This window comes from Prunus dulcis, chromosome 8 (assembly GCF_902201215.1).
Source record: "Prunus dulcis chromosome 8, ALMONDv2, whole genome shotgun sequence".
In the NCBI taxonomy this organism is placed as follows: Eukaryota; Viridiplantae; Streptophyta; class Magnoliopsida; order Rosales; family Rosaceae; genus Prunus; species Prunus dulcis.
Genome location: NC_047657.1, coordinates 18,826,670 through 18,839,223, shown reverse-complemented (window position 1 = coordinate 18,839,223; position 12,554 = coordinate 18,826,670). Strand labels below are relative to the sequence as shown.

The 12,554-nt window shown below is 38.8% G+C and overlaps 4 protein-coding genes across 8 annotated transcripts; all 4 read left to right on the top strand.

Annotated features, from left to right (window-relative positions):
- The first annotated feature begins 844 nt into the window (after window positions 1-844).
- On the top strand, window positions 845-3,145 carry LOC117637766 (50S ribosomal protein L24-like). Of its 5 annotated transcripts, none has more exons than XM_034372770.1 (6): window positions 845-1,001; window positions 1,583-1,661; window positions 1,753-1,848; window positions 2,378-2,517; window positions 2,626-2,759; window positions 2,890-3,145. In XM_034372770.1, exons 2-6 carry the CDS (start codon window positions 1,602-1,604, stop codon window positions 2,970-2,972), a joined length of 513 nt encoding a protein of 170 aa, XP_034228661.1. In that variant the 5' UTR covers window positions 845-1,001; window positions 1,583-1,601; the 3' UTR covers window positions 2,973-3,145. The 5 variants fall into 5 exon arrangements, with proteins under 5 accessions (XP_034228661.1, XP_034228659.1, XP_034228660.1 ...); XM_034372768.1 differs by having other exon boundaries at window positions 849-1,001; window positions 2,626-2,762; XM_034372769.1 differs by having other exon boundaries at window positions 849-1,031; window positions 2,626-2,762.
- A 139-nt stretch (window positions 3,146-3,284) lies between these two features.
- Window positions 3,285-5,653, top strand: LOC117637503 (sucrose-binding protein-like). The gene is made up of 4 exons (XM_034372407.1): window positions 3,285-4,122; window positions 4,235-4,491; window positions 4,577-4,861; window positions 4,959-5,653. Exons 1-4 carry the CDS (start codon window positions 3,606-3,608, stop codon window positions 5,442-5,444), a joined length of 1,545 nt encoding a protein of 514 aa, XP_034228298.1. The 5' UTR covers window positions 3,285-3,605; the 3' UTR covers window positions 5,445-5,653.
- Window positions 5,654-6,788: 1,135 nt separating this feature from the next.
- LOC117637670 (pentatricopeptide repeat-containing protein At1g03100, mitochondrial) lies at window positions 6,789-9,733 on the top strand. The gene has a single exon (XM_034372629.1). It carries the CDS (start codon window positions 7,159-7,161, stop codon window positions 9,526-9,528), a length of 2,370 nt encoding a protein of 789 aa, XP_034228520.1. The 5' UTR covers window positions 6,789-7,158; the 3' UTR covers window positions 9,529-9,733.
- Window positions 9,734-10,582: 849 nt separating this feature from the next.
- On the top strand, window positions 10,583-11,789 carry LOC117637763. Its single transcript, XM_034372764.1, has 2 exons — window positions 10,583-11,026; window positions 11,290-11,789. Exons 1-2 carry the CDS (start codon window positions 10,731-10,733, stop codon window positions 11,438-11,440), a joined length of 447 nt encoding a protein of 148 aa, XP_034228655.1. The 5' UTR covers window positions 10,583-10,730; the 3' UTR covers window positions 11,441-11,789.
- Window positions 11,790-12,554: the final 765 nt, after the last annotated feature.

Sequence of the window (12,554 nt, the reverse complement as noted above, 5' to 3'; positions counted from 1 at the left end):
GGTTTTGAAATGCCACACTGCATATATGAAACACATTCATTGCTTATATTGTGAAAAAAACATATATATTTATTTTGTATCCTTTTTATATATAATTATTATGAGCTCTTACAGGTCTTTCTATTTTAGGAGGTAGATAGGAAGCATGGTTGAAGTTGTATTTTTCTAATTCCTCCCTAAAATTTGTCTAACAATGTGATTTAAGGAACCTATCGTGGATGCTCTTAGGCATTGCTCCACATACATAGAAACAAGTATCTGAGCAAACCCTCTCAAACAACGTCTTAATTGTTAATGGTGGATATCATATGACTCCATTTGGGTGGAGATATATGAAAATATATACATATATTTAGATTTTGTCATGGGATTGTATTTATAGGTTTGAAATGTGGGTATATCATATGACTCCATTTGGGTGGAGATATATGAAAATATATATATATATATATATTTAGATTTTGTCATGGGATTGTATTTATAGGTTTGAAATGTGGGTAGGTTTAATTAATCAAGGCGGACATTAATTTTTGATCCTTATAGTTTGTCAGTTTTACCATTTTGGCCCTTATAGTTTCAACTTTGTAGTTTCTAAGAACTTGGACTTGTCATTGTCATTTTTTCATGGGATTGTTTTTATAGGGTTGAATTGTGGGTAGGTTTAAAGGGACAATTGCTCCACGTACATAGAAATAAGTATTTGAAGAACAAACCCTCTCAAGCAATGTCTCAATAGTTATTGTTGCACAATCCCACACCAAATGCTTGCCAAAAAGAGAGGAAACGACACCGTATCAAAATTATTTGTCCCAAATGTTTTCCTTTCTAAGAATTTGGCCCGAAGGAATCGAGCTGGGCCCAACTTCAAGCCCACAGAAATCGTTGTCTTCTTTGGCTCACCTCCCCTCCTCTAGAACCTCTGATAAGTCTGAACTTCGTCTTCTTCTTCTGCCTAGCTCTTCTTGGCGAACTTCACAGCCCATACGGACACAAAGTTAACAGTAGGCATTTCGACTTTTACTTTACTTGAGGTTCGAGCTTATTCTTGCTCGCGTATTTGCACCTACTTTTCCTGTTTATTTCCTGTTAAGAATAGTATGACTATCAAATGCTTGATAAAATGTCTCAAAGATATTGACTAGTTAGAGCGCATTTGGTTTCAGCTTCCTTTTTTCTTTACTTGGAATGCGACGTTTTTTTGCCATGAACAATTATATCCATCATGAAAATTTGAAGTGTGGTTTTGTTATCACAAGTATAAAATAGTTATATATTTTACGTTAATAGGCAAAAAACCCAAAATCTAGATTAACCCTGGAACCGAAATGAAAATGTGAATCTTTGAAGGTCATCTTATATTCGATGCACAGTTATTGAAATAAGGAAATGGTGGTGTTGCAGAAGTGAAAAGCAAGCAAATGCTTGTGCTTATTTCTCATGCTATGATATTTGATGCGAGTGTGATGCTTATTAGTACTTGATTGCTTGTTCTTATGCTTTGAGATTTGAAGTAAGTGTGATGCTGATCAAACATTGAAATACCACATCTTTTGGTTTTAATATTTGTGCATGGCTTCTGCAGATATCTGTATTTGATAGAAATGGGTTGGAAAGCGGCTGAGAAACTGATTAGGCACTGGAAGGTTCTCAGAGGAGATAATGTGAGGACGATGAAGATCATTTGCTCTTTGCCTCTTTGCCTTTTTCTGTATCTATATATATAAGTGAACTATTTTCCAATCTCATTTGCAGGTGATGATAATAAGGGGCAAAGACAAGGGTGATACGGGTATTATCAAGCGAGTCATTCGCTCTCAGAATCGTGTTATTGTGGAAGGAAAAAATCTGGTATCAATCTAGCCTTATTATTGGTATACTACTCCTTTGACCTGTTTTTGTCTTACAATTTCTTGAGCTGTTTATTATATCAATTTTTTTCTGAGAAAACTTGTTAAGAATCCTTTGGCCACTCAAATCAGATTGATATTGTTGATATTCTATAATAAATTATAAATCATGTTTTTGGGCCTGTTGATAGTCTGTAAACAGTTTGATTATCTATAAAAACATCTTTAATGGTTGAAGCTCTTCTAATGTTCATATTATTTATGAAATTCTCTATCTTGTGCAATGTATATGTAATGAGTTCCGTCTTGTTGGAAAAATCCATGGGTTTGAACTTCAAATGCAAGACCTTTACACTAGGGGCTGAAGGGATACCATCCAAGCAAGAACCATGTAGTATATGATGTTCTGTAAACTACATGAAAAACTTTGATCTATTTGATCCTTATAATTTCAATGTTCAAGGTTTTTGGATATTCCTACGAATTATATGGATTTTGTTTGCCGCTGAACAAGTACTTTGTCTTTGCAGGTAAAGAAACATATCAAGCAAGGCCAAGGCCATGAAGGTGGGATATTTACTGTCGAAGCCCCTCTTCATGCCTCAAATGTGCAAGTTGTTGATCCAGTGACAGGGTGTGGATGTACTCTTAACATTATGTTTTTAAAATCGTTAGTATTTTGTTCTTTGTTGATCCTGTGAAAGGGTAGGCAGGCATGCACTCTTGACATTGTGTTTTGACACCCCTTGGTGTTTTGCTCTTTGTTTTACTTGTGCAGGAGGGCTTGTAAAGTTGGTGTTAGATATCTTGAGGATGGAACAAAAGTTCGAGTATCTAGAGGAATAGGGGCATCGGGATCTATAATCCCTCGTCCTGAGATCTTGAAGATAAGAACCACTCCAAGACCTACTGTTGGTACTTATCTCAAGTCCCGAAAACTATACTTTTTTGTTGGTTCTTGTAAAAGGGCAAAAATAAAATAGGATAATCTCTGTTTGCCATATCTACTGCTGATAATTTTCATCATAAACTTTGGTTGCAGCTGGTCCAAAGGACACTCCTCTGAATGTTGCGTTGGAGAAGACTTATGATGCCAAAACAGGGAAGGGCATGGCTGAACTTTGAGAGAGTTAATTTTCCACTCATTCTATGTCAGATGGAAGATGTTGCAGAAAAAATGGGAGCATATTAGTTCTCATATGTTTGCCAAAATGATTAAGAATTTCTTGTACCAAACATGTGCTCTGTTTTGTTATTTATTTCTTAGGTTCAAGATCATCAATTTACTTAATTATCTTTGTTTCCTTGTTTAAATTTGAGAGAGAGTTCATAACTTTGAACCATTTTGCATGTCTACCACAATTCTCTATGTATATCATCGAGAAGTCTGACCAAAATAAAATAAAATAAAAAACGCAGTGATAAGTCAACAAAAAATTGTTTGCAAGCGTTTACATGTCCGTACATGCCACTGCCATGTGAATCACGTGGACACGGTGACTTTTCTACACAGACCCAAATGCAAGCAGATCAAAACTCCAAACCCCCCCAACCCTTTTGTCGTTCCCATTTAATGACAAGCCTACATGATCAGTGCTTCGAAACTACTTTAAACATTTGACACGTAAATTGGACACTCGTCGCCATGCATGCCCTCGAGCCTTCTTCCCTTATCTCCATGATCTCTTCCTTTTTATAGGGCTCCCCTGCATTCACCACCTTCATCAAGAAATCAAGGAAAATCTGAAGCACAAAGCCATGGCGTTGAAAAGTAAGCTTCTTTTGGTTGCCTTGCTCTTGTCTGTTCTGTTTCTGAGTGTATATGTAGCTTCGGCTACGCAAGACCCAGAGCTGAAGCAGTGCAGGCACCAGTGCGAACACCAGCAAGGGTTTGATTCAAAACAGAGGGAACAGTGTGAGCAAGGGTGTGACAAATACATCAAGCAGAAGAGGGAGGAAGAGAAACACAGAAGGAAATCGGAAGGAGGAGGAAGCTTTTATCCAATATCAGAGACCGGACGTGCGCAAGAGGAGGAGGAGGAGTTTCAGGGTCGACAACAACAAGACCAAAATCCTTACTTCTTCGAAGATGAGCATTTTGAGACCAGAGTTCAAACAGAGGAAGGCAGATTTCAGCTTCTTCAGAAATTCACTGAAAGGTCAGATCTTTTGCGCGCCATTGAGAATTATCGAATTGGGTTTCTTGTCACTAAGCCACACGCATTTGTAGCTCCATCCCATTTTGATGCTGATACTGTTCTCTTTGTTTTCCAGGGTAAGTAGCTTACCTGTTTGATAATTGTTCTCTATATAAAAATTTGGGTCTTAATTAATCAACTGTTTTTGTTATTATCTTTGATTAATTTTGTATTTTTATGTGAATTAAGGTCGACCAGCCGTTACCATAGTTAGGGGAGAGAAGAGAGAGACCCATAATCTTGAACATGGAGATCTCTTTAGAATTCCAGCAGGTACGCCTGTTTATATGGTCAACAGAGATGAGAATGAAAAGCTCTTCATTGTCAATTTCATGAAGCCAGTCTCTGTTCCTGGTGAGTACGAGGCATTTTATGCTGCTGGTGGTGAAAACCCAGAATCGTTTTTCAAAGCATTCAGCCCACAAGTACTTCAAGCCGCTTTAAAGGTACAAAGTATTTTGCTTTTTCTTTAATTTGGTAAATTAATCATATTTGTTGTGCAAATGATTTTGATTTACTGTAATCAAACAGACGGAGATAAATAAGCTGGAGAGGCTATTTGGGCAGCAGAGGCAGGGCAGCATAACCAGGGCCTCCAAAGAACCAATTAAGAAACTGAGCCAACAGCACGGCCAAGGTGGAAGCGAAGGCTTCTTGCCTTTCCATGGTGGACAATCATCAAGTGATGCATTCAATCTTTTCAGCAAGCATCCCTCCCAAGCAAACAAATTTGGCCGTCTCTTTGAAGCAGATTTCAACGACTTCAAGCAGCTTCAAGACCTCGACCTCCTCGTCTCCTTCGCCAACATAACCCAAGTAAACAACCCAACTCAAATTTCTCTCAACCCAATTCGATTCAACAGTTATAAGAAATCAATAGCTCAATGAATTGTATGTTTGTTTTGTAATATAGGGGGCTATGGTGGGCCCATACTTCAACTCGAGAGCCACAAAGATCTCTTTTGTGCTAGATGGAGAAGGCTACTTTGAGATGGCATGTCCTCATGTTAGCTCAACCGGAAGACAAGAGCCGCAGCCGCAGCCGGAGCAGCAGCCACAGCCGCAGCAGAGACGGAAGAGCAGCCCAAGGTACCAGAAAATAAGCGGAAACTTGAGGCGTGGGGCTGTTTTTGTTGCACCAGCTGGTCACCCAATGACAGCCATAGCCTCGAGGAATAGCAACCTGCAAATCATCTGTTTTGAGGTCAATGCTCATGACAACATCAGGGTCCCTCTGGTAGGGAAGAAGAATGTGGTGAGCCAGTTTGACAGGGAAGCCAAAGAGCTGGCTTTCAATGTGCCTGCAAGAGAAGTGGATCGCATCTTCAATAACCAAGACGATGAGTTCTTCTTTGAGGGACCAAATGAACAGCCTGAACATGGACGTGCTTATGCATGAAAAAAGGGGGAAGTTGGAGGGCTTTGAAGTTCTTCTTTCTAAGTAGAGGTTTTTGTTAAGCCCTAAGTAGAGGCTGCTGCAGTTTTGTGGTTCTGAGATAATATTGTATATATTTACCTGCTGGTAAGGTGAGAATGTGTTAGAGTGTCTACCAATGTAAATTTTGGGTTGTAACCTTAAATAAAGAGAGAGGCTTTCTGCTAAGTTAACAGCATGTTGTATGTTTTGCTTTTGCTTGAAAGTTGGTTTTCACAAACATGAAAAGAATCGTACATATTTTTCTAAGTCCTGTTGAAACAAAATTTCATGGATTTGAGTATGACTTTGCAATAAGACTTCGCAGACATATCAGTCAATGTGAAATAGAATTTGTTCACAATAAGATGTCCAAGTCACGTTGGTCACAACAAATTTGGATTTCTGCATAATTATATCTGCCCTGCTTGGTTTTTTTTTTTAATCGGCAACCCCTGCTTGGCTCACCCACCCAAGAAAAGGGAAGAAAAAAAAAAAAAAAGAGTTTATTATTGTATTTCAATGGCTTAAAAAAAGAAAAGTATATATTTTTTTTTAATGCAATTGTGCAACTTTCACAAGCTCGTTGTCATGACCAACTATCATCTTAACCCATGTCTCTAAAGAGAAAATTATTCTCAAGACTTTTTTTTTTTTCTTTCTCTAAACCAATTATAAACAAGAGAAAAAGAAAACTTAATTATACAAAAGAATTAGCTGATGGGGTTTAGTTCAATGAAAAATGACTTTGATTTGCAGACCAGTTGTCTCAAGTTTGAAATCACATCGTCAATCACATCGCATCTTGATAATGTGTATGTGAGAAAACCTCATATTCTTTCCTGACTTTGACAAAAAAAAAAAAGACACTGTTATAAAACTAGAATAATCAGAGGATGAGAAGTACCACTATAATATTGGGAGTGGAATTATATTTCTCTTCGTGATGTTTACACTGACAGAATTTCTCCTCAGATAGACTCCACTCTTTCTCTTCTCTCTGACTCTTGACTCTCTTCTCTTCTCTTCTCTTCTCTCTTTCGTATGTGTTTACAAGCAAATATAATGCCTATTTATAGGCAAAGCAAATGGCTTTTAAGGGAGACATAATGATTTCTCCCCAACATCATTATCTTTTGACTAATACCCTCTAACTTTATCTAGGTGGGATTCACTTCTTTATAACAGACACAAAAGAATTCTATTAATAAAAATGGACCCTTTTCTAAAAAAATAAAATTAAAATGGGCCCTATGATATTTGTCAAAGCAGCCCACCTGTCCATGAATAGCCCCAACGGTATCCTCCTCCTCAAAACCGACCCGCCTCTTTCCCTCTTCCCTTCACTCAATTCCTCTTCCCTTTTGAATCAACTTCTTCTTCTGCACATTTGCATTTCATCTTCCTATCGAACTTGGCGGACATTCCAACGCCAAATTAACAGTAAGTATTTCCACTTTTCGCGTACTTGAGCTTATCCTTGCACGTCCAATAAACCGCACTTCTCCTTGCAACCTCAGTTTGATTATCAGCTGCTTGATAAAATGCTTCAACGATATTGGCCGATTACAAGCCTTCGGTTACTTGCTTCTGTACTTAGAATTCGGCGCTGTGTTATAAAAAATGTATCTTTCAAGAAAAATTGAAGGGTGTTTTTGTTTGTAGTGAGTTGATTGGTAAATGTTTCTGCCTGGATAAGATGCTTCATATGAGGAAATTCAACCATCGGACAGCTTCAGTTTGCCCTTCTGTTTTATATCTTGCACTTGCTGATGCTAGTTATAGCATAGCTCGGGCCTCTGAATCCCAGCTTCGAGCTTATTCAAATGCCGGGCCTATTTCTGGGTTCGTTGTCTCTTCTTCTTTGGCCAACTCAAATGTACAAAATGCTATTTTGAGATTTCCAGATCACTTTACACTTCAAGTAAACTTCTTTTCAACTGTGGCGGGAACAATCTTGGTCCAGGCTCGAGACCCGGCTAAATTAACTATGGAGATACAAAGTGCAATTGATGAGCACAGACTAAATGATGCATGGAAGTTGCATGAGCAGCATATGCAGATGGAAGGGTTTCTTAGGAAATCTGTTGTCAATAAGCTCTTAACAAGTTTTGTAGAAAGCTTTGATGTTCAGTGGCTTGAGAGGGCTTATGGGTTGGTAGAACAGGCTATTGAGAAAAGCAGACAGAACTTGTTAGAGAAGGAGACACTGATTTATCTCTCTTTGGGTCTTGCCAAAGCTGGATTACCCATTTCTGCGTCGACTGTTTTGAGAAAGATGGTAGAAATGGAACAGTTTCCGCCTGTTGCTGCCTGGTCTGCTATCTTGGCTCACATGTCTCAAACAGCTCAAGGGGCTTACCTTGCTGCTGAGTTGATAATTGAGATTGGTTACTTGTTCCAAGATAATAGGATCGACCCGCGTAAGAAGTCTAACGCACCTTTGATTGCTATGAAGCCGAATACTACTGCTTTCAACATTGCTTTGGCTGGCTGTCTCATGTTTGGGACAACTAGGAAAGCAGAGCAGCTCCTTGACATGATGCCTCGAGTTGGTGTCAAAACTGATGCTAACTTATTGATATTAATGGCACAAATATATGAGAGAAATGGACGAAGAGATGAGCTTAGGAAACTTCAAAGATACATCGATGAATCCCCTAACGTAAGTGATATTCAGTTCCGGCAGTTCTACAATTGCTTGCTGACATGCCATTTGAAATTCAGGGATCTAGATGCTGCATCCAACATGGTCTTGGAAATGCTACGGAAAGCGAAAGAAGCAAGAAATTCTCTTGCATTAGCAACACTGGTATTCGATGTTGCTGGAAGGGGAAATAAGTCCCCTCTTGGATCGGGTTTTCAATCCAGGAAAAGTACAAGCTCTGGAGAATCATATGGTCATATTATTAGCCCCTTAATATCTTATGAAGAGTTTTCTATGGATAGAAATTTCTTGAGACTTGAGGCTGAGGCAAAGGAAGTGCTTGGTGTAGTGTTAGCTAAGTTGCAGAGCCAAGTTGAATTGATAACAACAGACCGCGGTATCCTCCAGCCAACTGAAAAAATATTTGTGAAATTAGTTAAGGCCTTTCTAGAAGCGGACAAGACCAAGGATTTGGCAGAGTTTCTTATAAAGGCAGGTAAAGAAGATTCCCCAGCTTCCAATGATGATTCTGCCTTGGTTCATGTCATTAATTCATGCATATCACTCGGATGGTTAGATAAAGCACATGACCTTCTTGATGAGATGTGCTTGGCTGGTGTAAGAACTGGTTCTTCTGTATACTCTTCTCTTCTAAAAGCATATTGTGAAGCAAACCAAGCAGGAAACGCAGCATCGCTTTTAAGAGATGCTCGTAAGGAAGGGATCCAGCTAGACTCAAGCTCTTATGAGGCATTGATCCAATCCAGGGTGCTTCAAAATGATACACAGGGGGCCCTCCATTTGTACCAAGAGATGAAAGAGGCGAAGATACCAAGAGCTGGTCATCAGGAGTTCGAAAGGTTGGTAAACGAATGTGCAAGAGGAGGTGGTGAACCTAGGTTGATGGCAAAGCTCTTGCAGGAAATCAAGGAAGGACAGACAATGGATTCCGGGGTTCACGACTGGAACAGCGTAATCCATTTTTTCTGCAAGAAGAGATTGATGCAGGATGCAGAGAAAGCTCTGACGAAGATGAGAAGTTTGGGGCATGCCCTGAATGCTCAAACTTTCCATTCTATGGTCACTGGCTATGCTGCTATAGGAGGAAAATATATAGAGGTGACGGAGCTTTGGGGGGAGATGAAGTCTATTGCTTCTGCCACCTCAATGAAATTTGATCAGGAACTCCTGGATTCTGTTCTTTACACGTTCGTGAGGGGCGGATTCTTCAGTCGTGCAAATGAAGTGGTGGAAATTATGGAGAAAGGGAAAATGTTCATCGATAAGTACAAGTACCGAACACTCTTCTTGAAGTACCATAGAACAAGTTACAAGGGCAAGGCTCCCAAATTCCAGACAGAATCCCAGCTTAAAAAGAGAGAAGCAGCTTTAGCGTTTAAGAATTGGGTAGGTGTGTGTTGAGGAAACTGTCTTCTTATCTGTTTCATACATGCCTCAGCTTTGATCCAATGAACTTTTGAAGAAGTAGAAGACACTATAGTTCTTGGTTATCTGTGTTAATTAGTTCTTCACCCAGAATGAGAAAAAGTTTGATTTTATGTTTGGATCATCACCTAGTCTTGTTTGAGGAAACTACAATTTTAAACTAAACTTATTTCTTAATCCACATCATTTCTCATTTGATTGATTGATTTGTTTATTTAACAACCTTTAGTAGGCACCACCTCCGCCCTTTCCTCTATGTTTACAACGTCCGGACATCAGCATAGGTAAATAAGTATATATATATATATATATATATTTAAAATCTTGTTAATCAGTGGTGGTTTATGAACAAAAATCGACTAGGAGATTTGATGTGAATAAATTCCCAAAGTTACGCATAAGATGACTCAGCCATTACACATCCACCATCAATTATTCATTTAGGAGATGGCAATTTCAAACATTCTAGTGAGTAAAGATTCTTTGTCCATGATGATTTTATACCTAAAATATAATATTTTAAGCTTCTATTTACCTATACCTAAACATTAGTTCGAATTTCTATTTCTAAAACATACTATTTTAAACTTCGATTTTGACTATACCTAAACATTAGTTCGAATTTTTATTTCCACAAATTAGAGACGTTTAGAATATTCTTTGTTTAAATAAAAAAACAAAAAACCATTTCCCTAATATAAACTTCCATTATAAAATACTGAACTCAAAGAAGCTATTTGAGTTTAGTATAACCACAAAATCCTCACAAAAGAATCATTAGAGAATAACTATTTGATCTTGTTAATAAAAATCCAAGCTGGCCTAATTTAATTCAGTCCACGCCCTTATAATATCACCGCGTTACTTTTTTCTGTTTTCTTTTTCTGTTTTTCTGAGTTAAATAATAATTAAATAAATAAAAGACGCGTTGTGGTCAAGAATTAGAGCTTTAGGCGGGTACACATTTTAACACAGTGACGTAGCGCAACCATATAAATACACCGCACCATGAAGAAAGCAAAAGCCCCCGTACTCTCTCTCTCTCTCTCTCTCTCTCTGCTTTTTTGTTTTTTGGTGGAACTCTCTCTCTCTGCTGTTTGTTCCTTACACTCACAAACCTCTCAAAAACCCCAAATTCGCTTCTCTCTCTTCCCCTCCCAAATCCCTAGCCATCTTCAATGTCCGCCAAACGCTCCCGCATTGTTCACTCGTCGAGCTCCGGCGACACCGGCCTCCTTCCGCCGCGGTCGGCCGAGTCCTCCGATTCCTGGCTCCGCGTCCGTACGGCTTTCGGTAATGGCGCGAAGGCTCTGAAGCCGTCGCCGGAGGCTGTGCAGTCTCCGCCGTCGGTTCTGACGATGTCGTCGCCGGAGATTGTGACGATGGGACGCGAGGCGCAGGTCGATAAGTTCCTTGACCACTGCTACTTTTGTCGCCGGAGGCTCCCTCACAATGAGGACGTGTTCATGTGCGGGTAAGGTTTCTTTCCTTATTTATCTCCCTGATTTCTTTTCATTTTGAAAAGATAAACAAGGAATTAAATTTAAAAGAATACAAATTTGAGTTGTAATTTATAATTCTTCTTTTGTTGTTTGCATTTAATTTGTTTTTCGTTCGCAATTATAAATGTTATGTGAATTATATACCATTTCACAGTTGTTTCTATTTCCCGTGTCATTAAATTTACTGAAAATTTTGAATTTTGTGTGTTTTTTGACTTGAAATGGTGGCGTGCAGCCCCTTTCGTGCATTTTGTTCCCCAGAGTGCCGTGACCAACAAGTTGACCTGGACAAGATAGCAGAGCAACCACAGCAAGTACCTGTTCAACCAGTTAGAACAATGTACAGCATGACCAACAATGTCAATGGATCGAAAGCAACTAGTTAGTCGAGGCTAACTTGCGTCGCATGGCTGTCAAATTTTTGAGATTGGCATGCGATTTCGGTTAGAAACGGGTTGTCTTAGATGCTCAAATTTAGCTTATAATTAGGTTCTGTGAAGTTCGCCTAGTTTCTTTTAGGTTCCCAAATTCTACATTTTGTTATGTTTTGTGGTTATGATGAAACCTACTGGTAGTGTAGTGTAGATTCCCAAATTTTACATTTCATGTTTTGTGGTCATGATGAAACATACTGGAGCTTTACCAGAATAGACTACGGAGTTAAACTTGTGCCACAGTTAGCCTGCCTTCATTTTACCCCTTTTAATATGATTCACTGCTTGTTTGCAACCTTCTCGATAGATGTTCTTACATTTGTTAACGATTCACTACTTGTCTGCAACTTTTAAATCTGGCAGAGTGTATTGTTGATGTTTGTTTTTCAGTTTTGAATGTCTTGAAGTAATTTTTTTGGCCTGTTATGTGAATGTGGAGAGTTGATTGGTGCACTCGACTTCTTTGTCTACTTATCCTCTGTTCACTCTGGCTCTGTTCTAAGTCTAGATCTTCTTGTTATTGGGGATCCCTAAATATTCCTTATAGCATTATTAATCCATTCAGTATTAGGCGATTTTGGTAGCTTTCGCGTTTGAGTCAGTAGATAATTTGCACAGGGTGCAGAGGAGAGGAAGCTGCTCCAAAAAGAGATTTATTGGTCTTTATTTTGCCAAGATTGCAGAAAGAAAATGCCCCAAAAAACAAATGAAGGCAGATAACTTTGGGCCTTAATTTGAGAGGTGATAACTTTTTTAGTTTGGGCCTCATGTCCTTGCTGAGCCCACAGTTCATTTGTGCCACTTCCCATCAGGATTTTAGGGCCCACTGATGTTTGGATTCTGTTGTTTCCCAACAGTGAGGGTCCATATATGGACTCAAAAGAAAACATACGTCTAATTTGCGAGTGATTGGGTTTTTGTTGCTTGCACTCAAAAGAAGGAAAAAAAAAAAAAAATGTGGGTTGTAAAAATATATAGAGTATTTTCCTTTGTCATCCGCAAAAATTGTAAAACTTCATGCCAAAATTATTGGCCACGAATGTGATTAAAAACAAGAATTAGAGCC